This window comes from Verticillium dahliae, genomic scaffold, assembly GCF_000150675.1.
Source record: "Verticillium dahliae VdLs.17 supercont1.13 genomic scaffold, whole genome shotgun sequence".
NCBI lineage: Eukaryota > Fungi > Ascomycota > Sordariomycetes > Glomerellales > Plectosphaerellaceae > Verticillium > Verticillium dahliae.
This window is the reverse complement of record NW_009276944.1, coordinates 971574-998307: the sequence shown is the minus strand read 5'-3', so window position 1 is coordinate 998307 and position 26734 is coordinate 971574. Positions and strand designations below refer to the sequence as shown.

Here is a 26734-nt window from a genome sequence, read left to right as displayed (position 1 = left end):
CGGGTTCTGACTCGATCCGCACGAGGAAGCAGAAACTGCCTCAAGGTGCAACAAGCATGCCAAGCCTGGTCTCGTCGATATTGGAACTCTCCGCTCAAGCATCAACGGGTTGGATCTGAGAGTCAGTGACATCAAAGGACAACGAGCCATGGGGTGAGCATCGGACAAGCTACGACGTCTTTTCGCATCATGGGACGCTACGCGAGGCAGAGGTTGGTTGGCACGAAGAGGCTGCCTGCTTCATTTCCACCGTCTGCCCGATACGGATTTCTCAGCCGATTCTCGAACACAGCGCCCCCACCCAACCCGATGTGTGTGCTGATTCCCCTTGGCTGGCCAGAAACTCTTTGGCGGTCTAGTGGGCTAACCAAGGATGGTAGCTGGCGAACTGCCTTCAAACCCTGGACCTTCAAGTGACCGTCGCCTCCGCACTAGCAAGATCCTCGCCCGGGGTGCTTCGCCCGCCCGAGCCGATAGCGGCTCGGCCTTGGTCCTTGGGCGCGTCTTCATATATCACCCCTGTGGCGCCCCTGGCAGATGCCCGTGTTGCTAGTGTCCGATCTCTGCCCATCTGTCAAACCCCTCACTCATTACAGCCGATAACACGGTACGACACCGCAGAGCGCCGACCATTTTGTTCTCGACGGCAACACTTCGATATTCTGCTTGGCAGCAAATCACAACGACCATGGACCTGTCGACTCCCAAAGGTCCTGCGGCCGAATCTCAAGTGGCAGCCGAGGGGGCTCACAATGAAAAGCACAACTCCGATGATCTTAAGGTCAGCCCCCTCACCATTGAGGAGGGGTTCTCCGAGGGCGCGCAAGCCGGTGTTCGCAAAGTCGAGGCGACGGCCATGGTCTGGAGTAACTGGCATCTCGCCCTGGCATATGTAATGTGAGTGGTTGACAGGCGCACGGCCGGCGCAGTCTCACGCGAACTACGATCTAACACTTGAAAGCATCTGGTTTATCTACGTTATTCTCTCGCTTCAAGAGGTTGTCGTTCGGGCCTTGACTCCGTTTGTCACAAGCAGCTTCTCGATGCACTCGTTGACGGCGACAACATCCGTCATGGCGAGCATCATCGGCGGTCTTTCCAAACTTCCTCTCGCAAAGATTCTCGACACATGGGGTCGTCCCCACGGACTATCATTGATGCTTCTCGTCTGGGTGCTTGGGTTCGTCATGATGGCTGCTTGCAAAAACGTGGAGACGTACGCTGCTGCGCAAGTATTCGCTGTCGTTGGGTAAGTTGCCTTGTCCCGCTACCAGTCGGTGCCGATGGACTGACCTTTTCTAGTGCGCAGGGTGTCAGCTACTGTCTGACAGTCTTCATCGCCGATACCTCGACCCTCAAGAACCGCTCTCTCATGCTGGCATTTGCCTCCTCGCCTTATATCTTCACCACATGGGCCGCCGGCCCTATTGCCGACAGCGTTCTCGCTGGCCCTGGCTGGGAGTGGGGTTTTGGTGTCTGGGCCATCACTACACCGGTCGTCGTCTTGCCACTGATATTCCTTTTCTTCTGGAACCAGAACAAAGCCAAGAAGATGGGCCTGCTTCCTGAGCAAAGCACTATCAAGAACCTGACGCTCAAGTCTGTCGGACGTTATCTGATTGATATTGATGCTGTTGGCCTCCTGCTTCTTGCTGCGGGCATGGCACTCTTCCTTCTGCCCTTCAACATTTATTCGTACCAGTCGGAAGGCTGGAAGAGCCCAATGATCATCAGCATGATTGTCGTCGGCGCCGTGCTCATCGTCATTTTTGTCTGCTACGAAAAGTTTTTCGCTCCTGTCACGTTCATTCCCTTCGAACTGATTGCCGACCGAACCGTGCTCTGCGGTGGGCTCATGTTCACGTTTGTCTTTTTCAATTCTGGCATTTGGGGCGCCTATTTCTCTTCGATGCTCCTAGTTGTCTGGAACCAGGGTGTCGAGAAGACGACGTACATCATCAACATCTACCGCACAGGCTCTTGCTTCTTCGGCATCGTCGTCGGTCTGCTTATTCGCTACACTGGACGCTTTAAGCCTTTTGCGCTGTACTTCCTCATTCCGCTCATGATGCTCGGCGTTGGTCTTATGATCGAGTTCCGACAGCCTGATCAGAACATTGGTTATGTTATCATGACTCAGATCCTCATCGCCTTCGCAGGTGGTCCCATTGTCCTCTGCGGCGAGATGGCCATGATGGCACCGTCAGACCATCAGCACATTGCTGTCATCGTCGCCATTCTTGACCTCTTCGGCAGCGTTGGCATGGCCATCGGCTCCACCGTCGCCGCCGCCATATGGACAGGCACTTTCAAGAACAACCTCATCAAGCATATGCCCGAGGGATTCAACAACGTCGAGAACATCTACAACAACATGTATGCGCAACTTGCGTACCGGTACGGTACCCCTGAGCGGCACGGCATTGCACTCGCATACGGCGATTCGCAGCGCATCATGCTCATCACTAGTGTCACTGTGCTTGTCGGTGCCCTTGTCTCGACCGGTTTCTGGAGGAACATCAACCTTAAGACCATCAAGCAGGTCCGCGGCAATGTGATCTGAGAGCACCCAACTTTTCGTCTAGTACATAATTAATGCGCGGTCGTTTGTGGCCTACCTTGACCCAGATCCTAGTTTCACGTGGCCTTTGTCTTGTAGAGGGACTGAGAGTGACTGAGCATAAACTTCGGACGACTTGAAGTGCCAGAAATCTGTTGTAAACAATAACAGAAGAAATGGATATGAGGTGTTCACCACAAACCTACCCGGCTGGCACTGCCGGCTACCCTCATCTGGCCCTTCGCCTCCCTGGACGCGTCCTCCATCCCCACAAACTTCAGCGGCCGATACTCCGGTTTCCACATCTGATCCCTAATCCACTCGTCAAGGTCAGTGTCATTTTTTGGGATGTCCTTCTCGGTTGCCACACTCTCAGCAACGGCAGCCTTAATCACATTCCTCGCAACCCGCACGCTGACGTCGCGTACAATATCAACACCCGGCAACAGCGGGGCCCTTTGATCCTTAAGGGCTGGGCCCAGTCCCGCGACTGCCTCGACTGCCGCCACGAGCATTTTGTCTGTGATGAGGCTGGCGCGGGAAAGCACAGATCCGAGACCTATGCCCGGAAAGACGACCGAATTGTTACACTCGGCGATTTCAATCTCCACCTCCGAACCGTTCTCGCCCCAGGGCCCCTTGACGGGTTTGAAAGGCGAGCCTGTAGCAACGAGCGCCTTTCCGCCGGTCCACTTGAGTAGATCTTCGGGAGCCGCCTCGTGAAGCCGTGTCGGGTTCGAAAGCGGCAGGATGATAGGTCTTTCGGCGCCCTTGGCCATGGTTCTTACAATTTCCTCGGTGAATGATTTGGGCACAGTCGACGTGCCAATCAAAACATTCGGCTGTACAATTTTGATGACGGAGAGAAGCGAAGTGTCCTTGCCTTCCCACTCTGACGCATCCTTACAGAAGCCTTGTTGAGCGGGCGATACGTCGAGGGCGGTTGTAAGCAGGCCTGGCTTGTCAATGAGCCAGATCTGTTCAGCCGCCTTGTCCTTGCTCATGTTGCCCTTGGCCGCGATAGCGTCTCGAACCTGATCAGCTATACCAACTCCTGCTGATCCGGCTCCGAAAATGACGAGACGCAAGTCGGTGAGTTCTTGCTTGCTCACGTGAAGGCCAGCCAGGATAGCGGCTAGTGTGACACAACCTGTGCCTTGTACATCGTCGTTGAAGCACGGGATATGGGGACGGTACTGGTCAAGGATACGGCGGGCGTTCGCAAGACCAAAGTCTTCGAAATGGATGTACGCGCGCGGATACAGGCGACGGGCGGCTTTCACAAACGTGTCGACGAAGCGGTCGTACTCGGCCCCGCGCACACGCTTCTGTCGCAATCCCAAGTACAGTTCATTGTTGAGGTGATCTTCATTGTCCGTACCGCAGTCGAGAACCACGGGTAAGGTACGGTTCGGGTGTATGCCGGCACAGACAGTAGTGAGAACGAGTTTCGCCACTGAGATGAGAATGCCACCTACGCCTTGATCCCCGATGCCGAGGATCTCCTCGCCATCTGTGCGTGTTAGAGTCTAAGCTCCTGTTGAGACACGGGCGATGGAAGAGATAGCAGCTTACCGGTAACAACAATGTAGTCAATGTCTTCGGGGTGCCCCCTGTTACGACCTGGCAGCTTCCGAAGGGGGAACACTGTCAGAGGGTTGGGGTTGCTGTTTGCAGAAGCTTAGGTTGTGACTCTGAGACGATGTGGTGTCGTAAGGCGTTGCGCACTCGTTACAATGAATACAAGGTAAGACTTAGATTGATCACTGTCGTGAGAAAGAATGTATCTACAAGTCCAGAATGTCCGTCCTTATATACCTGCCATCCTGTCCTTGTTGTGTTAGGTGGTGAGCTCATGTTGGATGGCTCACTGGTTAGTTGTTGGTGATCCATGATGTTAGGATCACGGTGTGTTATCCCGTGAGCCATTCCCTGGCTCACTGCGGCGTCCTTGGTGAGCCCGACGACTCACCCTTTATGTCTGAGTGAGCCATCACGTGATTTGCCAGGTGGGCCCGATTCTTATCTTATCGCGCTCCCTGATCGCGGGGTCGTCGATTCGCGGCCGCCCTGCTTCCTTGGTTGTTACATGATGCTCCTCCTCCAGGCCGATGTCCCAGCGGCCATAAGTAGTAAGTCCCAGCCGCCTGCGGTGGTTCTTCTCTTGTCATCCTTACTAACCATGACAAAATGTCAGGTCGTGTCATAAAACGTTCGTCTGCCAAAACCGACCAAAGAAAGGCGCTCGCTGCTTTGATTGACTCCGAGGGCGAAATCAAGATGCCTTGTACGGGGTGCTTCAAGCGACATCTCGTCTGTAAGACCGCCCCTGGTTCTTCTCGCTGTGGGGAGTGCATCCGTCGCGGTCGCTCTTGTGATGGTGTGAGCGTGGTTTCTGCGCGTAAGTTGGTCCCTGGTGGGGTCATGGTCCTGTTTTCTAATGATCGTCTAGTGGAAAAGGCTCTTGCAGAGCAGAAGAAGCGAGAGGCTGAGATTGAGGATGCTGAAATGGAGTTGGAGGTGCTCCAAACGAAGTTGGCGACGGCCTTGGGTCGTTTGTCCCGTCTTCGCAAGATGCGGAAGGCGGCGAAGGCTCGTGGGGAAGAGTTGTTTGCTCGTGGGATTCGTCAGTTGGATGAGGAGGACGGCGTCCTTCCTCTGGGCGGGGACAACCTAAGCCTCGAGGCTCAGGAGGCCAACGTGGTTCAGGACCTTCAGGAGTGGGGTGCTAGCGGCGTCGTGGACTGGTCCTCGTTGGGCTTCGGGGAGGAATTTTCCGACCTTGGTCCTGTGCCAGGCGATGATATTCTTGGAGCAACTGCGGGCAGTTCAGGTTCTTGACTGGTTCCCATGTGTTTTCTTCATGCCCATAGTTCTTCCATTTGATCAAGTATTCTTCTTGTTTGCTTATCTTTCTGTGATCGAGGATTCTTTCGACTTCATACTCGTTGGTATTTTCGACTTCCACGTTTGTTTCGAGTGGTGCGTTATGTGGTGCTGGCTCTAGTAGTGCAATGTGAAAAACGGGGTGAATCTTCATGTTCTCTGGTAATGAGAGGTGGTAGTTGGTATCCGAGAGTTTCTTGAGAATTTTAAATGGTCCTAGTTTCTTGAAATCCAATTTGTCGTTTGGTCGTTTGGTTTTGATGTTTCGGCGGATGAGGTAGACGCTATCTCCCTCCTGTAAGGATGGTCCCTTCATCCTTGTCTTGTTGGCGTACGTGGTCATTCTGGTGCGTACGAGCTCGAGGTCGAGCTTGATTTGTTCCTGGATCTTGCGGATGTTGACCGCAATGTTGGTCGCTTTTGGCGTGTCCGGTGCTTCGCGGCGTTCCGCGTAGGCTGTTGGGTTGTACCCGTAGTTGGCATAGAAGGGTGATTCCTTTGTTGACTCGCTTGGTGAGCTGTTGTATGCGAACTGTGCGATGGGTAGTAATGTGACCCAGTCATCTTGTTGGTAGTTGATATAACACCGAAGGTACTGCTCTAGAGTCTGGTTCGTTCTTTCTGTCTGTCCGTCTGTCTGCGGGTGAAAAGCCGTGGATAGCTTATGTTTGGCTCCAAGTTGAGCGATGAGTGACTTCCAGAAGTTGCTGGTGAAGAGCTTGTCTCTATCTGACACCAGTTCTTTTGGGAGTCCGTGTTGTCCCACAATGTTCCTGAGGAACACATAGGCGAGGTCTTCTGCCGTTCCTGTGGCTTTATACGGGAGAAAGTAGGAGTACTTGGTGAGTCGGTCGACGACTACTAGGATGTTGTCGTAAGAGGTCCCAGTTAAGGGTTCCTTCGATGGTGGCAGGCTGGTGATGAAGTCCAGTGAGACTGACTCCCAGGCTGCGGTTGGTACTGGTAGTGCTTTGAGTTCTCCATAGGGCCTGTGTCTCTCTGCCTTGCTTTTCTTGCAGAGGTTGCAGTTGCGGATCACTGCTGTGACGTCCTGTCTGGTTCCTTTGAAGTCGTGATGTTTTCTGAGTCGGGCGAATGTTTTCGCTACTCCTTGGTGTCCGTGGGCCTTGGCCCCGTGGACTTGTTCGATGAGCTCTGTGGTGCTCTTGGGTGGCTTGGCGGGTTTTATTCGTGTGGTGACCGCCAAGGTACGGTGGTACGGGATTAGATTTCCTTCTTTGTCGCTTGCGAGGATTGCGTTATTGTTTGGGGGTGTGGTTTGTTCGTGGTCTGAGCGTCTGCTCAAGATATCTGCCCTGCCATTCTCAGATCCTTTGCGGTAGATGATGGTGAAGTTGAATTCCGAGAGGAATTCCGCCCATCTAATCTGTCGTTTGTTGAGGTCTTTGTTCGTTGTGAAGTGTGCAAGATTCTTGTGGTCAGTGTAGACCTTGACTTCGTGTCGTGCTCCGGAGAGATACGTTCTCCATTCTTTGAAGGCTTCGATGATTGCCATGAGTTCTTTGTCGTGTATCTGATAGTTGAGCTCTGGTCCGTGTAGCTTTTTCGAGAAGAATGCTACTGGGTGCAATCGTCCTTGGTCGTCCCTCTGGCCTAACTGTCCTCCAATGGCGAAGTCGGAGGCGTCTGTCTCGACTTCCATGGGTTTTTCGGGGTCTATCATCCGGAGGACTGGCTCGCTGAGGACGGCGTCGATGATTTGGCGAAATGCTTTTTCTTGGGGTTCGTTCCACGCGAACTCTATTTCCTTGACCGTGAGGTTTGTCAAAGGATTGGCGGTCTTGCTGTATCCTTTTAGGAATCGTCGATAGAAGTTGACGAAACCGAGGAATGCTCTGACGTCCTTGACGTTTTTTGGTGTAGGCCATTCCCTGATGGCTGCCACTTTGGATTTTTCCATCCTGATTTCTCCTGGGGTGATCGTATACCCTAGGAAATCTACTTCCTGTGTGTGGAACTTGGCTTTTTCTGGTTCTACTAACAGTTCGTGCTGGTGTAGTCGTGTGAGGACCTGGTGGACGTGTCCCTTGTGCTCTTCCATCGTCTTCGAGAAAATCAGAATGTCATCGAGGTACACTACCACGAAGACGTCCAGGAATTCTCGCAGTACATCGTTGATCATGTTTTGGAAGGTTGCGGGGGCGTTGGTCAATCCGAATGGCATGACCAAATACTCGTAGTGTCCTCGTCGTGTTCGGAATGCTGTTTTCCATTCTTCTCCATCCTTGATGCGGATGAGGTTGTATGCTCCTTTGAGATCGAGCGCTGTGAACCAATTGGCTCCTGCTAATGCGTCCCTGAGTTCTGATATCAGAGGCAATGGGTAGCAGTTCTTGATGGTAATGTCGTTCAACTGTCTGTAGTCGACGCATAGTCTTTCCTTGCCATTCTTCTTTGGCACAAAGAGAATCGGGTATCCTGCTGGGGATGTCGATGGTCGGATGTATCCTTTTCTGAGGTTCTCCTTGAGATACTCGTCGAGAGTATCCATCTGTCGAGGGTTTAATCCGTAGATCTTGTTAAATCGGGGGCTCTCCCCTTCCTTGATTGGGATTTCGTGGTCGTAGTGTGTGTGCTTAGGTAGCACCGTGTCGACTTCTTCCCTGAAGATCTTTTCGTACTTCCAGTATTCCTTGGGTACGTTCTGCAGTCTTTCTTGCTGTTCTGTTGTGAGCTCCTCCGGGGTTGTCTCCTCTGAGTTGTCCCTATTCGTGAGGGCTAGTTGGAGGTCGCTTGAGAGACCGCTCGTGGGTCTTTCCTCAGGGGCTGACGTACTCCACTGGACGCGGCCAGCTGTCCAGTCAATCTGAGGGTTCCATTCTCTGAGCCATGGGATGCCTAGGATGATTTGTTTTCCTCCCATGTTGGTGATGTCGAAGGTTATGTGGCCGGGTCGGCGAGAAATGAATACCTGGAGGGGCGCAGTCTCCGTATTCACGATTCCTCCTCCGTACGAGACCGCTTGTCCCTCCACCGTGCTGAGCTGATAGGGTTCCTCCTTATATTTCCAGCTGATGTGGTTCTTGTTGATATATTCGGGGCTCATGTAGTTGCCCTGGGCGCCGCTGTCTAATAGCGCGCTCGCCCATCTTCCTCCTACGTTTATTCGTACGTAGAGGTGGTTTGTGCCGTGGGTTCGTTCGGCTGAGCAGATTGCTCTTACTTCCTTCGTCGGTCGTTGTCCCTGTTCGACCGACGCTTGCCTTTTCCCGAAGAGGGTGGCGTAGTGGGTGGCCATGTCATGGATGGTCCGTCCGAGTTGTCGTTCATCTCGTCGCTCTTGTAGTGGACGCGGAAGAGTGGCTTCCTGACGTCCTTCATGCGATGGAGTCTCCAATCTCTGGCTTTGGCGATGTAGTGCTTCATGCACGCGTCATTATCGCAGTCCTCCCATCTGGCGTTGTCTTGGTAGCATTTGTCGTGATAAGCGGGGTCTGGTCGGAACGTGAGCCGACCCTGACTGTATTCGTCCATGTGTAGGATCCATTTGCGACTCTCCTGTCCGAACTCTACCTTCACTCGTGGCTCGATCCAGTGATTGCGCGGGAGAAACCGGTGTGCGGCCTTCTCCTTGAAGTGGTATTCACAGTCGTCGTAGACGCATTCGGGCCAGAACAACTGGTAGTGTTGTTCGTGGGCGTGGTGAAGTGCCGGGTGGTCTCCTACCATGAGTCGTACGTTTTCTTTGGTGCTTTCTCGCTTTCGGGTGCTGGCCTTCCATGGTTTGGTCCCGTAGTAGATGAGTTCGTTCCATGGTACCAGGGGGTCATAGTCCTCGCTGGCGCTGCTAACTTCGTATGCCTGCATAGGCATGTGGGGTTGGGTCTGTCCGAGCGGAGATTCTTCTTCGCTGGCTCGTGTGTATTCATCCCATTCTGTGTCGTTCATCAGTCCTACGTGGGGAGCTGATTGTGGTTCTGGGTGAGCATGTTCGTAGGCTCTTTCTTCGTCTGTATCGATTTCCTGGGTCTCCGGCGTTACTTGCTGGGCCCATTTCTGAATTCGTCTTTCCTTCCTGGTGGTGACCATCATGGCCAGGGTTCTTTGTCCCGTAGGTGCCCTGGGGAACCATCCATTCTGTTCCTTACTGTCTTTGTGGGTCAGGCAATCGTCCTGGTAACAGAAGGTCCAGTTAGTTTTGGCATGGTCCTGGTGTTGAGTATGGTTGAGCTGTCGTTCGTTTACGGGTTTCCAGGGTTTCTTAGGTTGCCGGCATTCTCGAGCCATATGCCCGTTTTTGCCGCAGTTGTAGCATTTCATGTCCTTGAGATCCTTCGGTTTGCCATGTCTGGTATTGTCGAGCTCCATGGGTCCTGCATGGGTGGTCTGTCCCCAAGCCGTGCTGACGCGGGGTTTGTCGTGCTGGTACTTGCGTCCTTGATTGGATCGGTGGTGGGGAATGCGAGGGTTCCATGGTCCTATAGCGGGCTTTCGTCCCTTTTCTATTCTGCGTTCGTACTGGCGATCGTCGATTTTGACGGCCATGGCGATGTACTCGGTGAGGGTTTCGGGTCTATCCTCCCGGATGAGGTCGTCCTTGACGGCGTCTTTGAGTCCTTCGTAGAAACGGGCCATGAGAGCGGACTCTGTCCAATCGAGTCGACTGGCTAAGAGTCGAAACTCCGTGGCGTATTTAGTGGCTGGCCCCGTCTGTTTGAGCTGAAGGATTTTTCTTTCGTTTTGTCGTTCCTCGTCCACGTCCCCAAACGCTCCTTTAATGGCTTCTTCGAATGCGTTCATACCGGCGTAGATGTCCTGGGTGGCCTGCTTCATATCTTCTTTCTTGGTGTGGGTGGAATAGTCCCTAATGAAGGGTTCGAACCAGTGCAAGGCGTCCCCTTTGAGGTAAGAGGAGGCGTTGGCGACCTTCTCGCCCCAGTACTTGAGTTGGCCCTCATTGGCTTTGTGGTACTGGCGTACCTGGGTGATGAAAGATTGAAGTGCCCTAGGGTTGCCGTCGAATGACTGAGGGGGAAGAGCCTTCATGCTCGTTCCGCCTTGAAGTTGCTGCATCGAGGCTCGTAGCTGCTCGTTCTCTGAGCGGAGCTCTTGGATCATAGCGGCCAGGTTGCTGGCGCTGTTTCCGACGCTGTTGGTGGACATTGTTCCTGTGGTGAGTATTGCTCAGTGTCACAAGGTAAACCTACTGAACAAGAGTGATCAAAATGTTACGACCTGGCAGCTTCCGAAGGGGGAACACTGTCAGAGGGTTGGGGTTGCTGTTTGCAGAAGCTTAGGTTGTGACTCTGAGACGATGTGGTGTCGTAAGGCGTTGCGCACTCGTTACAATGAATACAAGGTAAGACTTAGATTGATCACTGTCGTGAGAAAGAATGTATCTACAAGTCCAGAATGTCCGTCCTTATATACCTGCCATCCTGTCCTTGTTGTGTTAGGTGGTGAGCTCATGTTGGATGGCTCACTGGTTAGTTGTTGGTGATCCATGATGTTAGGATCAGGGTGTGTTATCCCGTGAGCCATTCCCTGGCTCACTGCGGCGTCCTTGGTGAGCCCGACGACTCACCCTTTATGTCTGAGTGAGCCATCACGTGATTTGCCAGGTGGGCCCGATTCTTATCTTATCGCGCTCCCTGATCGCGGGGTCGTCGATTCGCGGCCGCCCTGCTTCCTTGGTTGTTACAATTATCTATTAATAAAAACTAAAAGAAGAGAATAGCTTAGTTAATTAGGATCTCTAGAGCCCTATTAGAGGTTATAGGTTTAAATCTATTAATATATATCGTCGGTGGGCGTGTACACTACAGAGAACACATCTGCTAGGTGATCCAGCAGAAGCTATATACATGATCAACAATCGCTGGGTAACCTTTTCAAGCGTGCTACCGACCGACCTTGTAGTACAGAACCTCATTTTGCTCCTTGAGTGAGGTGAGAAATGTGTTGCGGGCGAGGTCGTCGCTACGAGACGAGTACTGGCGCCAAGCTCGCTTGACCTGCTGATCCAGGCTATGGACGTTCTCTGGGAGAAGGCCGGTAAGGTTGAATTGGCGGCGCTCATCAGGGGGAAAGGCGGTGCCTTTATTGAGATAAGGTGTGTTCAGAAGCGCCGTGCCCGTGATGGCACACTTGATGGCACCACTGGTGCTCAAGGGCAGATGGGCGAACCTGGATGTCTCGTCTGCCGCCATGCTCGGGAAAGTGATGGGTCAGTAAAGAGTTCAGAGTCTGTTGGCAAGTTTTAGGTACATGGTTCATGGTCGAGATATTGAAGACTTGGCAAACAGCTGGACACGCACGGGTGTAAGGGAAGGTTATCGAGGGGAGCCTGAGCAAGTAGCCTGTCATGTGATGCGAGCTGACGGGTGGGAAACGCAAAAGGTCATTTGGAGCTGTCGCTGACGTCTTCAGTCGCTCAGCGATTGCACGCAGCAAGGCATCTATTTGCAGCTGCTAACTAATGCAGGCTCCGCTCCGCTCTCCAAAGCTTGATCGATCGCGGAGCTAGGCATGCCCACTGCTGGTAAAGGCGCAGCCTCCCAAAAAAGAAAAAAAAAACACGAAAAAAAGAGGAACAGCAACTCTTCAGAGGGATGACAAGTCGCTGCATTTATGAAATTGTCATGGACTTGATCGTACAGAGGGGGGGACACGGTGGCATGTTGGAGCGCTTGGAGCCTCGCCCAGGTGGAGGGCCTCGTAGACGCAAAGTCGTGAGACAATCGGGGCGCGGACTATGATGGCCCAGGGTTTTTTATTGCAGTAGTAGGTCCTAGGGGCCTGTGAGCGATCGCAACCACCCTCGATGCGCATCGCAAAACGCGACAGCAGTAGAGGGCCTCCGCGGAGCGAAGACTCGTATGTTTTGCCCGAAGGCCGAGTTGATTGCTATCTCATGCTGCGATGGACGGCGGATAAGGCGTCACGAGGTGCACAAGTCTGGCGCTCCAATTGGTTCAGCAGCCGCTCACTTGAGCGCGCTGCCTCCATCAATGTCGAAATCGTAGACGGCTTTGGGGCCAAAAATGGAATGATGGGAGAAAAACGTAGAGATCTTTTGCAGCATCGTCAGTAAAATTTTCTACAGTGACCCAGACCCCGCCGAGGCTGACATAAGCCCTGTGGGCGTGGGCGGCCCTGAGCAACAACAATGGAACGGCCCGTGCCCACCCGTTATCGAAGGCGCTTGCTCGTTGGCCTTGAAAGTCGAGAAACGGATGGCACGATATCCTGCCGGCCGACACGGAAGCCTTGCTGTTCTATTGTCAGTCAACTATCAAGCTGACTGAAACTTTGACTCGCAGATTTAGTTGTGCGAAGGAAATTGCGCCAAAGCTGGTCATAAGCTTAGGTAGTATTGAAGGTTGCCCGATGACAGTACGCTGTGGAAACCAAGTTCCATGAGGTACCTACATGGCTATACCTAGGCACAGCAGATCACCGGATGCCACCTGGCGCGAGAGTCCTTTGTCGATAAGCTTCATTCTCGTAGTCCCGGGTTCGCGAACAATTAATGATAAATCATGGTACGGGCCCAACACCAACAGAGCGCGTCAACGCGACTCAAATCAGACCAGCCCTCGCTGCCTCACCCGCGCCATCCTCGACAAGCTCACCAACACCCCTCTTGCCCTTGCCAATGCTCCCTTCGCTAACGCCCATCCTTCGGGCGACATACCGCTGTGCAATGATGCCGATGGCGAGACTCAGCTGCTCCTCAATCCACTCAGCAGCCCATTCCCTGGGATCGACACCACCACTCTCGACAATCTCCCGAATCTCGTGGGGGACCAACACACGCAGGTGCTGGTCTTCGCCATCTTCACCGCTACCAGGGGTCAGAGGGTTCGCGGCGTCAAGCCACTTGACCCATTTCGCCGGTATGGTCTGACTGACGGTTGAGTACTCTATCTCGTGAACAGGGTCGAGCACGAAAACGGCGAAGCAGACAAAACCGTCCGTCTCCTTGGGATCAGCAACGGCGGGTGAATCCTGACCATTTTCAATGGCAGCTGCGCGTGCGAACAATGCAGCGTCCGAATCGACGCTTATGGCTTGGATCGCCAGGAAAAGATCCGAACTGCGCACAGGGTTGGTCTCGCTGACAGATTCGGTAGCTCGCACTTTGGCCTCTCCGATACCGCCATGCGCGGCAAAGTACTCGCCAGCATAGCCCTCGGCGCCGGCGCGGCAAAGCTTGGTGCCCTCCACCAGGCCCTTGATCAACCCGAGATCGCGAGCTAGCTCGGACTGCTTCCACCAGGGGCCGTCACGCCAGCCGGAAGCTACATCGTTCGACCTCCGGCTGGTATTTTCCTGACCCTTCTGGATGACCATCAGGTCGCCGCCCTCGACCTGGGCCATGACGCGGGAAAAGACTTCGTACACGAGGGGATCGAGCGAAGGGTAGCCGACCATATCATGCGTAATGTGGATCATCAATCGTTCGTGCTGGCTGATTGGGGGAGCAAGAGTGTGTAGGAGGTCGGTGAAGGTGGGAAGGGCCTGCTGGCGAAGGTTGTCTCCTGGGAGCGCGGTTAGAAACGCCTGCGAGAAGCCGCAGTATGATCACTCACCCAGGGCTCTGAGGCCGCCAACATTGCCGCGCACCTGTTCCGCCCACTTCTTGGCCTCTTCGTTCTCTCTGATTTCTTTTACGGCGGCCTCTGCCTGCTTCATGGCAGCAGTTGCCGTGGAGAAGACGCTGCCCCACCAGCCTCCGCCAGAAGGAGCTTCAGCGGGAGCCGCAGCAGATGGTTCGACAACAGCCTTCTTCTCCGACTCTTGCACGTCGGAGCTTGTGGCGCTCGGGGTGAAGCTGGCTCGCAAGGATCTGGCACTGTCGGTGGATTTGCGGGGAGCTGTGGCAGACTTGTCGTCGGCGACAGTCGGTGTCGCAGTCCATCGAGCAGGAGATCCCTTGGTAGCAGCCTCCCGAATGCGCGGTGTGTGTGGGCGGGAGGGCTGCTCGAGGTCCTTCTCAAGCTCGGCAAAGATGTCCTGGTCTTCCATGGCCTTGGAGGCGGCTGTCGTGGGTTTGGACTTCTTTTCGAGTGATTTCTTCGGGGCATCATCAACAATGCCCTCGAACAGGTCATCAATGTCGTCGCCGGCGGCTGCGGTCTTGCCCTTCTTGGAAGTCATGGTAACGATCCTGGGGATGGTGTTTGCTACCGGGGGTGTATGGAGTTGGGAACGCCAGGGAGGCTCTAAGGTTGGTCAAGACGAGCCTGGAGAAAGATTTGTTGCGATTTCGAAATCGGAAGGCGTGAGGTCTTTATGAAATCAGGTCAGAGAGCACCAGCGAGGCTGCAAAATAGACAAAATCAGGGTGCTTCTTGTTCGTTGGTTTCGGTAACGTGATAACATGAAGCTCAGAGCATCCGTCACCAGGACATGCAAGCTGTCAGTGGGGGGGAGTGGGGCTAGGCCAGGTGAGGTTTAGCACTCGAACGGCTCAGATTTCTCGATCGTTCATTGGACTGATCGCCTGTCCAAGGGGAATAAGTGGGTTTTTAGTGAAGGTTAGCAGGGGAGGTACGTACCTGGCACCAGTCGTGCAGCCGTGGCCCATTCGGGAATCAAATTACAGTCCCAAGCAAAACGATTGACGGAGACGAGAGTCCTCGACAGAAGACGGTCTATCCTACTGAAGGCTTTGATATTCATCTGGCAGAACGCCGGCTCTTTTCTCAAATCTTGGAGAACGCAGCCTCTGAATACTCGGGGGGATTTCTTGGCCTGCCCGAATCGAGAAAAAGAAGCACAACCCCTGCCTCCCTTTCACAGCTCACTGCTCTCTCACCTCCAAGCCGCCCCATCCAACTTGATTTTTGCCTGTCCTCAGGGCGACAGAACAGACAGCCTCCATCCCACACATTCACAGCGACAGCTCTTTCTCTCCCCTTCGCAACAGTCACGTCAATCATCTTACCTCTTGGGTCTCTTTCGTGTGTTTTACTTTTCCTTCCCTCGGTGAAGAGATTGTCACGACATCCGTCCACCGCATGTCGCTACTCTTCATCTTAGACTAAGCCTGAGTCTGCCACTACCACCCTCTCGGATTTACACCAATTTTTTGTACCACGCATCATCAACAACATCGCCAATTACCATGGATCGCCCTCGTGCTGGCCGCTTGGGTCGGCGAAAAACACAGCCATCGCTGACGACGAGCTTCGACATGGCAGAAAAAGCCGACCCTAAGGACTACGCTCAGAATCCTCAGAGCGCTCGGTCGACATCGCCAGTTGCCACATTCTCCCACCAGACACCACAAACCGCCCCTGCCGGGCGACGCGGCGCTCGGCAATTGTCTACGCCATTTGCTTCATCCTCTGCTCAGACTGCCTCCTCGCCCTTTTCTGGCGGCGCTGCATCTCGAAGGAAGCGTATTCGCACGTTTGGCTTTGATGGCAATCCCGACGATGATGACGAGACCAACAAGAAGGGTTCTCACAATCTTCGTAAGCGAGCCAAGATCGACTACTCAGCACATGATTTCGAGGACGAGCTTCCCGAGATTGCCCTTCCTGCCCCGCGTACCGCTACTCGTCGACGAAGGGCCGAGAGCGAGGTGGTCGGTGACGGCTTCACGCCGCCCAGCACTCAGCGCCGGCGCGCCAACTCGCGGGAGTTCTCTCATACAGATGACACTCCCGCCGGTCGCCGTAAAACCCCAGCCAAACGCCTTGCAGACCCGCAGCCCTACTTCCCTCCCTCAGACGATGTTGTCAAGGATACCATTGAGGTTGTCGGCGATTCCAGCGACTTGCACACGTCTGACGAGGTGTCGGACCATGATTCCAAGGTTGAGTCTCCAGCAGCCGAGAGAAAATTCAAGCGACAATCTGCAACACCAGACGGAGCACACGCACGCCCGACGTCGTCTTTCGAGCGATACGATCGGTTCGGCAACGGCAGTCAGCCAGACCATGGTGCGCAGGCCAATTCTCGTGACAACGGCCAGGGTAGCCTGGAAATCGCACATCCACAACCCATACACATCAATCATGTCTCAATCATCACGGCTCCCCAGCTCTCTCAAGATTCAGACACACAGGCTGAGCGGCATTCCGAATTGAAGATTGAGAGACTATCTAGCCGAGCCGCTCACTTCACCTCCTCGCCACGTGCCTCGTCAGCCGAACAATCCGCCGCTGGCCATGGGGTTCCTGCAGTTGTGCCTCTGAGCATGAGGGTGCAGTCCAATACGCAGATGGCCGCTGCACCTGCAGCTCCTTCTACAAGCTCATCATCGCTAGACCGGAGTGGACGCGGCGATGACGGAAGCGCGGTGCAACTGACAGTCAACGGACGAGCCCACGTCCAGACAAGGTCTGAGAGCGATATCGCTGGCGAGGCCGGTAGTACGGAACGCCAGCTTGCACCGAACGCTTCTTCTCGACATGAGCCGTCGAATACACAGTACGGCGATGCCGTTGAAAACAACGCACAGGCTGGTCCGATGGGTTTGAAGACGCACACCACGATTTGGCAGAACCACCACTGCACGAATGGGGCAACACAGCCGTCCCAGGAACACCTAGGGAAGAGCATTGACAGAAATATCCATGGGCCTAGTAACATGGATATTGGTGAGGACAGTGCTGAGATCCAGGTGAAGACTTATGCCTGGTCGCATTTGACGCCATATGTCGAAGGCGAAGTCGTACTGCATCCTGAGCCGACAATGCAGGTGGCGACAGCTGGAGGCGAAGGTGATGTTGATGAAGACGGCGATGCGCCCGATGGCGATGGTGAAGGCAATGACGATGAGCAGGAAGCTGCCGACAAGAATGATGCCGCCGCCAACGATGACGCCGACCAGTATGAGGACGAGGCCGATCGGGACGACGGCGACAAGAGTGCATCGCAAACTGTTCAGCCTGAAGAAGACAACAGTCTTCAAGCCGATGGCCTGGCAGACGTCGACTCTGGTGCTGCCACGCCTCTGCCTCAAACCCCACGAGTGGGTTCTCCTGTATCCGCGTCCGCGCAGCAGACAGGTGCGAACACTCCATCGGCCGGCGAAGACAAGAGCAAGGCTGCCGTGGCATCAGCTGGGATTCAACGCATGAGGAAACAGTTTCGATTTCCCAAGCTGAGTGACCCAGCCCATTACAGGGAATACGTCAAAGATCACAGCAACATGTCGACGGAAGAGCTGTGGGCTTTCCTTGCCCACGTCAACACGACGCTTCTGGTCTGGCAGGAAGAATGGCAAAAGTGCGGTCGGCAGGTCGATGACGCGGAGAACGCAAAGAGACGTGAGATTCAGGACGCCGAGTATGAGAAGAAGACGGCCAACCTTTCTCAGTTCGCCAAGGTTGACTCATATGTGGAGAAAGATTTTGACACTCGTGGCTATCGCGCTCCCATCAAGGAGAAAGAGCAGGGCACCTTCCACCAGCGGTGGCAGGACAGGGTTGAGGCCATGGCTTATGGCTATGAGTATGATCCTCATCCGTCCAAGATTGGCCAGCAAGACCCCATTGCCCAGCGTGATGGTATCATGGCAGGCAGACAGCTGCGAAGCCAGCCTCAACAGACTGCCAAGGCCGCAGAAGGTGACGCAGATGGCCTGGTGGTCACAGGCAAGAGGTCAAGAAATCCGCCCAAACTGTACGAAGGAATGTTACAAGACGATGTTCGTTCCGCGACGCCAGCGAACCAAGCTGCCGCCGCCGCTACCGTCGTCAAGCCTATCCTTAAAAGGCGCGGCAGACCGCCTCTCAATCCGCACCCGGAGGACGTCTACCACCCGAATGAGGATGAAGACTCGGCGCCAAAGAACAAGCCAGGGCCCAAAAAACGGGGACCAAAGGGGAAGAGGGCCGCAGCTGCGGATACAGAAGCCGACACGCCAGCCTCAGACTTGGCTCAGGTGCCTCCCAAGCGAAAACGCGGGCGGCAACCAAAGATTGTCGTCGCAGAACCTGAGTCTGACGCGGCAGATCCTGAAGATACGGAACCCGAGGAGTTGGACGAGCCACTACCTAAGAGAGCGCGCACCACAAGAAAACGTGGCAAGAATGCACGCATGACCAGCTCCAGGCCGATCAGCAGCGAAACAGTTGTTGACAGCTCAGACGAGTCACGACCCACAACATCTTCGTCCAACGCTACCATATCAGATGACGGATCAACGTACAGCTTCCGCCAGAACAAGCGACAGCGTACTTCAAGGGGCGAAGCACAAGATGATGAAGAGATTGTCGAAGCTGTTCAGCCTCCGAAAAAGAAGACACGCATCAACTTCAAAGCGTCCACTCGCCCCCAAGCAGCGCACAAGGCCACACGATCAGAAGCCATTCTCGGCGATATGGCTGCAGCATCTCAAGCTGCCAGCGCCACCCTAGGCGAACCGTCTCATTTGATCACTTTCAAGCATATGGGTGACGACAAATGGACCGTAAACCGTGGTTCACGACCAAGCCGTGATTCCTCAACAGCAGCGCCGTCCGCACAAGTCGCCCGTCTTTCAGCTGCCCCATCGGCGCCACACTCTGCAGCATCATCCGCTGCCCCGAGCCAGGCTGGCGACGACCAAGACTACCGCTTGATGACCAAGTCGCAGAAGATGTCTGCTTCAATGAAGAGTAAGCAGCACATCTGCCAAGGCAAATTTTTTGGCACACGGAGCTAACTATTGCACAGAACGCTGGCTGAATGGCAGTATGCAGAATGCTGTCAACAAAAGAAAGGCCACTTTAGCTGCGAAAAAAGCGGCCAATGCGCAGGCAGCAATGGTGGCAGCTGCACCTGCTCCTCCGCAATCCAATGGGCATAACCCTTTTACCAACGGAACCCAATTCCAGCAGTAAGGGTATACCAAAGATCGACACTGGTCTCAAACGGGGCTTTAGATGGCGCAATCTGTCCACGGCCATGACAAACTGAAGCTGCGGATCATTTGGTCTAGGATTGGTAACTCGAACCGCCATTCGACATGAGTTGGCCCGAGAGCCGTTTGTTGCTGTACGACACAGGGCCGCGTGCAGCTGCACACAACGGAGAGGGAGCTTTGGAGAGCGCAGCTTTGATACTATTTTGCCTGTTTACCGTGAATCAAGCCGGGGTAGTAATCCAGATGGCCAAGGGAATAGCTCCGATACTTGAGCAAGTTTTGTACGATTTGGAGGATGGTGGTATGGAGAAGGGGGTAGGTGTTAAGCGTTGATAGGCGTCGTCAAATACAGAGAGAGGCAGGGCGTCAAAATGTTGTGGCCTACCCATGCAGATTGACGTTGGCTCAAGCTGTGCTCTCGTGCGGTCACATTGTGCGGTCTCACAATTCGTTGACCCGCTGAGCGGTCGGTGCATCATGGACAGTGTCAGGTTCTCTAGCATGGGTATGAAGGTTTAGTGGCTGGGAGTAGGAGCGTCGGGAATCGCTGAGGTCGCTGACCCGACTGAATACACAATTATCCTTTGAATATCACAAGCGTCAACCCAATTATCCTTTAAATGTCACAAGCGTCAGCCTGTGGTGGAAATCAGTTTCGTAAAACCCAAGTCCCCCGTTGTGTACATCACGCAAGGTTGGCAGGTAGCAGCATCGTGTGACTTTGCTCAAATCATCGGATTTCATCTGCCTTGATGCGAATGCCTGGTATGAAGTCTCCCTTTACACGCCGCAGCCCAAAATGCAGAGCCTTCCAATCCAGCGAGGAAAAAAGAACCGTCCCCGTGCCAGGTCATCCCCCTCGGTCCGCTCCCGCCTCGCTCTATCGTTGTCGGCGGGACCTGCTCGGTATCATCGTTCGCATCGGTGACCAAATCCTAGCTTCGTTATTTGTCCTCCTCGAAGCAGTTCCCCTTTTACATCACGACACCGGAGTTGCTGGCAATACGCTGGGGACATACTTGTTAGTAGGTTCTTGTCGACGTGAAGGAGGTTGCTACTCACAGGCCACAGCTCAGCGGCCTCCTTGCCGACGGGGCCGGTGATGGCAGAGCCCTTCATCTCACCCTTGGGGTTGACGATCTTACACACGTCAGCATTGTCTGTAGCCAAATATTGATAGAGAGGGGGAAACTCACAACACCGGCGTTGTCCTCGAAGTACAGGAAGACGCCATCAAAACGCTTCCAGGGCTTGGACTGGCGAACGATGACGGCGGGGTGGACCTTCTTCCTCAGCTCGGGCTTTCCCTTCTTGACAGTGGCCATGACCATGTCGCCAACACCACCAGCAGGCAGCCTGTTGAGGCGGGCACCGATACCCTTGACGGAGATGATGTAGAGGTTACGGGCGCCAGAGTTGTCCGCGCAGTTCATGACCGCGCCGACTGGGAGACCCAGAGTCATCTTGAGCTTGCCACCGGGGGCACCGCGCCTGAAGCGCAAAAGTTAGCATGCGTGATTCTGCACCGAAAGTCCAAGACCCTGCGATCGATCGTCTGGCCGGAAACCGCTACATTATTGTCGAGCTCGTTGTCAGGTCCGATGACTTTCTGTCGATAGCCGTGTGGAAGGGCATTAAGGCTGGTTCGGCAAAGGCATGGCGTCGTGATGGCTCAATTTCCCACCCCTCCTCTTGCTGAGCCTCGTTCTTCTCATCTCCCCGCCTTCGCCGTTCCTTTCTCCAGCCCACCGGTCGCAGCAGTCGCAGTTCCGAATGATCGATCGCAGAGGTTGTTGTCGAGAAGGCAGAACTTACGAAAGCTTGGCCATTGTATCGGTTGTGAGGGTGTTTGGGTTGACAACGGGTGTTCGTGAGGGCGATTCGGCGTCGGTGAGGTCAAGAGCAGGATCCCGAAGATTTTGTTTTTGCACCCAACTCGTCTGTGGGGTGGGAAACCCTTACGAAATTCGGACAAGCGATCAGTCACGTGAAGATAGTGGATTGGCCTGTAGCCGGATCTTGACAAATGAGTCAGCTGTTCACCGAGTTGACCGAGGCTACCCGCGCTATGGGCCAAGTGGGGCCATGGGCATCCTTGCAGGTCCCTCTCGCGGAAGCATGTTAAGCATGTCTCAGTCCTGGATGTGTTGCTGCACAGCGTATGCCATCCGAATGCACGCGCAGAGGCAACTTTAGAGAGATTGCAGCCGCAGCACGACATCTATCATAGATTTCAAGTCCATGGTAGAAGATAATATCTTTGTATTCGGCAAGAGGACTACCAGCGTTCTTAAAAGGCGTGAGTGGTTTTGCGTAGGGAAGGACAAGGAAAGGTCTGACGCACCACCCAGACCGATAACAATCGTGAGGGTCTCGCCCCAAGAATGGGAGAATTAGAAAACCCCCAAAACCAGACCGACAAACAGGGCGACGAAAACAGCAAAAGCAGCCCCGCTGCGTTGCCAGCTCCAGCACCCGCCCTGTTCATCTCGGGTACCACCAATAGACCCGCCGCTGGAGTCCTCCGAGCCGTTTGATGACGTCCTGTCATCGAAATAATTGACAACACTCTTCTGCCCAGGTCGTACGCTTTGCGGGTTTGAAAAGAGATCATGAGGATCCCAGTTTTTCTTTACTTGACCCAATGTGTTTAGGTTTGGGCCCCAATACGAGTCTTGAGGGCTATCCAGACTGGCATCGACATACCCGGCGTAGGTACTCAGATTAGTTGGCACGCTTGACCTAATCAACGAATTGATTCCTTCAATAAACTCGCGAGTCCTGCCGTTCAGTGTTGGAATACCGATACCGTAGCCCTGGCAGAACATAACCTTGTCGCGGTGACGGTAAGCCGTAGCGTTCATCGGGACGTCGTTGATACGGCCACCTGTCACATCAAAAATCAAAAACCAGATGAGGGTGCCCCGATTAGCGTCGTCAATGTAGTCCATGAGGTATGTGATGCTTTCGGGGGAGAGGAGCTGGTCCTTGGTGAATGCTAAGCTCTTCGCAGTGAAGGCGGTACTCAGATCGCTAAGCCATAGGGCTGCATCCTGGGCTTGTTGCGCGACCGAGCCGAGCCAGTCGTTGACCACTACGGACTTCTTCCCGGTGGGAATGCGGTCAGGAATGCCTGTTGCCTCAAATTCTTCCTCAGTGCCAAAAAAAGTGCCAGTGATGATAGCACCCAGTTCGTGCATAACGAACTCGGACCCAAAACGGCGGTCAAGGTCAGGGTCAGAAATGAGATTTTGCCACGCCTCAAATACAGGGGATAGATCACGATGACGGGAGAAAGTCAGTGAGAAGGTATACTCGACAACGTCACCGGGCTCCTCGTTGGTGCGCATGACGAATTCCGTAATGATGCCGAAACTGGCACCAGCTCCTTTGAGGGCGAAGAAGAGATCTGAGTTCTCGTCTTCGTTGGCGCGCTGGATTTTCCCATCGGCTGTGACGACTTCGACTTCCACAACATGATCAAGGCAGGATCCCCACATACGTGATGAGGGCCCGAGGCCACCCTGCAGTAGATTTGTTAGTGCTCTAGCAGCATCTGGAAGCATTCGAAACTACTCACAATTGTAGCGTGACCACCAAGTCCTACACCAGGGCATGTGCCATGCGAGATGGCTCGACCACCGTTATCATGGAGCTTCTTGGTGACGTCGTGTAATGTGTGGCCTGCTCCGATTGTCGCTTGCCAATTATCTGAATCCATTGAGAAGTGTTGAAAGCTCTCAAGATCGATGACGAGCGCCCCGTCTTCACCACCCAATCCATGATTTCTGATACAGTCAGCATTGAGGGTTTAGAAACGACAGCACCGCAGACGTATTTACGCGTAGGAATGTCCTCCAGACCTAGCCTGGACTTTCACATTATTCTCCGAGGCACACTTGATAAATGCCGCGACATCTTCAGTACTTTCGGGTCTTGTGACGGCAGCGGGCTCAATATTGATGTCGAGGTTATAGCGATCTACCCAGTTGATTTGGTACAGGATGTCGCTCGGGTAGCCTACGCACCCCCACCGGCCATCGCAAACGTCGTTCAGGCAGGTCGCGAAGGCACTGCTGGATGGCTGAGCCATAGCGTGAAAACGAAAAAAACGGTTTGGCCTGCTGTCTGGGAAGTGATACGAGGGACTTAGAGGGAATTGCCAACATCCACTGTGTAAGGGGGAGGTGAGGATGGAGGGGCCGCTGATGCTCGAATTCCTCTGGAGGGAGGGGTGGTTCCGTCTTTACATGGCTCATCGATCACAGCGTACGGTAAAGCAGTAAGGTAAGGTAAGGTAGGTAGGTAAGTCCTACACCCCTAACTCCGCGCCCCCCCAACTCCGCATACTAATTCTACCTACTTTTAATACCCGAAAATCGGCCCCCTAATAATATATAGATCGCGATATCTTACCTACCCCTTATCTAATAATTATATTAATTATATTATTAAATTTAGAATAAAGAGCTATATTAAAGAAGATATTCTAAATACGCTTCAGGGTATTAATAATAGTATTACGACCTAGTAGCTTCCGAAGGGGGAACGCTATCAGAGGGTTAGGGTTGCTATTTACAGAAGCTTAGGTTATGACTCTAAGACGATATAGTATCGTAAAGCGTTACGCACTCGTTATAATAAATATAAAGTAAGACTTAGATTAATTACTATCATAAGAAAGAATATATCTATAAGTACCGAATACCCGTCCTTATATACCTATTATTCTATCCTTATCGTATTAGGTTAATAAGTCTATATTAGATAGCTTACCTTTCTTATCGTGATCCTATTGCTTGGGTTACGGTGTAGTTAGTAACCGGATCACTTTGAGAATCGTGATCTAGTCACGGTTACGTAAGTAATCCTATAGGTCCGTATAGCGCATCCGATCGCCTACGGGGTGTCCTGCCTGGTGTCCTAGTAACGACCGGGCTAGGGCGTTATATGATTCTCCTCCTCTAGGTCGATATCCTAGCGACCCTTACTTATAAGCGCCGTACCCTAGGTAATTATATCCCTTAACTTATTCTTCCTTTATAATATTAACGAAATATCGAATTATATTAAAAAGCTAAAGTCCTTATCTACTCGAAAGCGATAAGAATAGTTTAATTTTATTAAGCTTCGTAGCTACGACGTTATACTATATTCCTTCTATTAATAAAAGGGTTAGAAGTATCGTATAGTAGAGGGCGTTAATCGCTACTCCGAATACGTTCATCGCAGTCGTTCCTACGATAGTTCGGGGGTACCCGTTAACGCTCGTAAGTACTTATAATAGTATCTCTCTCGCTTTCTTAGTCCGCTAACCTATAATAATATCTCGTATTACTTAAGAGCTAAGTAAGCTAGATAAGAAGGAGCTAGATAAGGAGGCGCGTTTAGAGGAGCTATAGTCTTAAATAGCGGAAGCTCTTAATCGTTTAAAGCGCTTTCGTATTTAGAAGCGATCTCTTTATAAGAGGGGTATAAAGATAGTAAACTAAGGGTTATAGTCTCTAGACGAGTTAGATTCCGCGGAGCGGGAGGAGTCTAAGGCTATAATAGCTATATAAGCGGCTAGGGGTTTCGGGGTTATTAATTAGAGCGCCTTAGGCTCCTTTAACCCAGAGTCGCTTAATTTCCTTAAGATTAATAATACTACTTTAATAATTATAGATAATTTAAGTTCTTAATTAATTCCTATATATTTTCTTTATATTTATAGTTTTTCTATTTAATAAGGTATTCGTTTTATTTATTCGTTTTTCTATAATCGATAATTCTTTCGATTTCGTATTTATTTATATCTTCTATTTCTATATTAATTACGAGTAATACGTTTAGTAGTACTAGTTCTAAAAATACTATATAAAAAACGGGGTAAATCTTTATATTCTCTAGTAATAAGAAGTAATAGTTAATATCCGAGAGTTTCTTAAGAATTTTAAAAGGTCCTAGTTTCTTAAAGTCTAATTTATTATTTAGTCGTTTAGTTTTAATATTTTAGTAGATAAAGTAGACGCTATCTCCCTCTTATAAAGATAGTCCCTTTATCCTTATTTTATTAATATATATAATTATTCTAATATATACGAGCTCGAGGTCGAGCTTAATCTAGTCCTAGATCTTACGGATATTAGCTATAATATTAGTTACTTTTAACGTATCTAGTACTTCGCGGCGTTCCGCGTAGGCTATTAGGTTATACTTATAATTAATATAGAAGGGTAACTCCTTTATAGACTCGCTTAGTAAGCTATTATATATAAACTATACGATAGGAAGTAATATAACCTAGTTATCCTATTAGTTATTAATATAATACTAGAGGTACTACTCTAAAGTCTAGTTCGTTCTTTCCGTTTATCCGTCTATCTATAAGTAAAAAGCCGTAGATAGTTTATATTTAGCTCTAAGTTAAGCGATAAGTAATTTCTAGAAATTATTAGTAAAGAGCTTATCTCTATTTAATACTAGTTCTTTTAGGAGTCCGTATTATCCTATAATATTCTTAAGGAATATATAGGCGAGGTTTTCTACTATTCTTATAGCTTTATATAGGAGAAAGTAGGAGTATTTAGTAAATCGGTTAATAATTACTAGGATATTATCGTAAAAGGTCCTAATTAAGGGTTCCTTCAATAATAATAAGCTAGTAATAAAGTCTAATAAGACTAACTCCTAGGCTATTACTAGTACTAGTAAAGCCTTAAGTTCTCTATAAAGCCTATACCTTTCTACCTTACTCTTTTTATAGAGGTCGTAATTACGAATAATTATTATAACGTCCTATCTAGTTCCTTTAAAGTTATAGTATTTCTTAAGTCGAGCGAAGGTCTTCGCTATTCTTTAGTACCTATAGGCCTTAGCTTCGTAAACTTATCGAATTAGTTCTAATACTTCCGTAGGTAGTTTAATAAGTATTATACGAGTAGTAACTATTAACGTTTAGTAATAAAGGATAAGGTTCCCTTCTTTATCTTTCGCTAAGATAGCGTTAATATTAAGGGGCGTATTTTATTTATAATCTAAGCGTCTACTTAGAATATCTACCCTATTATTCTTAGATCCTTTATAATAAATAATAGTAAAGTTAAATTCCGAAAGGAATTCTACTTATTTAATTTATCGTTTATTAAGGTCTTTATTTATTATAAAATATATAAGATTTTTATAATCGGTATAGACCTTAATTTCATATCGTACTCCGAAGAGATACGTTCTCTATTCTTTAAAGGCTTCGATAATTACTATAAGTTCTTTATCGTATATCTAGTAATTAAGCTCTAGTCCGTATAGCTTCTTCGAGAAGAACGCTATTAGGTATAGACGTCCTTAATCGTCCTTTTATCCTAGCTATCCTCTAATAGCGAAGTCGGAGGTATCTATCTCGACTTCTATAGGTTTTTCAGGGTCTATTATTCGGAGGACTAATTCGCTAAAGATAGTATCGATAATTTAGCGAAATGCTT

The 26734-nt window shown here is 51.5% G+C and overlaps 7 protein-coding genes across 7 annotated transcripts; 2 read left to right on the top strand and 5 right to left on the bottom strand.

Annotated features, from left to right (window-relative positions):
- Window positions 1-605: 605 nt before the first annotated feature.
- On the top strand, window positions 606-2628 carry VDAG_06278 (siderophore iron transporter mirB). Its single transcript, XM_009659292.1, has 3 exons — window positions 606-897; window positions 962-1249; window positions 1303-2628. The coding sequence occupies exons 1-3, from the start codon at window positions 689-691 to the stop codon at window positions 2561-2563; spliced, it is 1758 nt and encodes a 585-aa protein (XP_009657587.1). The 5' UTR covers window positions 606-688; the 3' UTR covers window positions 2564-2628.
- Window positions 2629-2637: 9 nt separating this feature from the next.
- On the bottom strand, window positions 2638-4453 carry VDAG_06277 (NAD-dependent malic enzyme; the record flags this gene model as incomplete). The annotated part of the gene is made up of 4 exons (XM_009659291.1): window positions 2638-2712; window positions 2767-4073; window positions 4136-4207; window positions 4432-4453. 4 exons carry the CDS (start codon window positions 4451-4453, stop codon window positions 2638-2640), a joined length of 1476 nt encoding a protein of 491 aa, XP_009657586.1.
- A 6308-nt stretch (window positions 4454-10761) lies between these two features.
- On the bottom strand, window positions 10762-11687 carry VDAG_06276 (NAD-dependent malic enzyme). The gene is made up of 2 exons (XM_009659290.1): window positions 11320-11687; window positions 10762-11263 (listed from the first exon to the last, which is right to left on the bottom strand). Exons 1-2 carry the CDS (start codon window positions 11614-11616, stop codon window positions 11198-11200), a joined length of 363 nt encoding a protein of 120 aa, XP_009657585.1. The 5' UTR covers window positions 11617-11687; the 3' UTR covers window positions 10762-11197.
- Window positions 11688-12988: 1301 nt separating this feature from the next.
- On the bottom strand, window positions 12989-14569 carry VDAG_06275 (uncharacterized protein; the record flags this gene model as incomplete). Its single annotated transcript, XM_009659289.1, has 2 exons — window positions 12989-13950; window positions 14002-14569. 2 exons carry the CDS (start codon window positions 14567-14569, stop codon window positions 12989-12991), a joined length of 1530 nt encoding a protein of 509 aa, XP_009657584.1.
- Window positions 14570-15608: 1039 nt separating this feature from the next.
- On the top strand, window positions 15609-19251 carry VDAG_06274 (uncharacterized protein; the record flags this gene model as incomplete). The annotated part of the gene is made up of 2 exons (XM_009659288.1): window positions 15609-19026; window positions 19085-19251. The coding sequence occupies 2 exons, from the start codon at window positions 15609-15611 to the stop codon at window positions 19249-19251; spliced, it is 3585 nt and encodes a 1194-aa protein (XP_009657583.1).
- Window positions 19252-19997: 746 nt separating this feature from the next.
- Window positions 19998-21146, bottom strand: VDAG_06273 (60S ribosomal protein L23). Its single transcript, XM_009659287.1, has 4 exons — window positions 21090-21146; window positions 20471-20765; window positions 20337-20414; window positions 19998-20281 (listed from the first exon to the last, which is right to left on the bottom strand). The coding sequence occupies exons 1-4, from the start codon at window positions 21101-21103 to the stop codon at window positions 20249-20251; spliced, it is 420 nt and encodes a 139-aa protein (XP_009657582.1). The 5' UTR covers window positions 21104-21146; the 3' UTR covers window positions 19998-20248.
- Window positions 21147-21667: 521 nt separating this feature from the next.
- On the bottom strand, window positions 21668-23367 carry VDAG_06272 (6-hydroxy-D-nicotine oxidase; the record flags this gene model as incomplete). Its single annotated transcript, XM_009659286.1, has 3 exons — window positions 21668-22798; window positions 22855-23062; window positions 23174-23367. 3 exons carry the CDS (start codon window positions 23365-23367, stop codon window positions 21668-21670), a joined length of 1533 nt encoding a protein of 510 aa, XP_009657581.1.
- Window positions 23368-26734: the final 3367 nt, after the last annotated feature.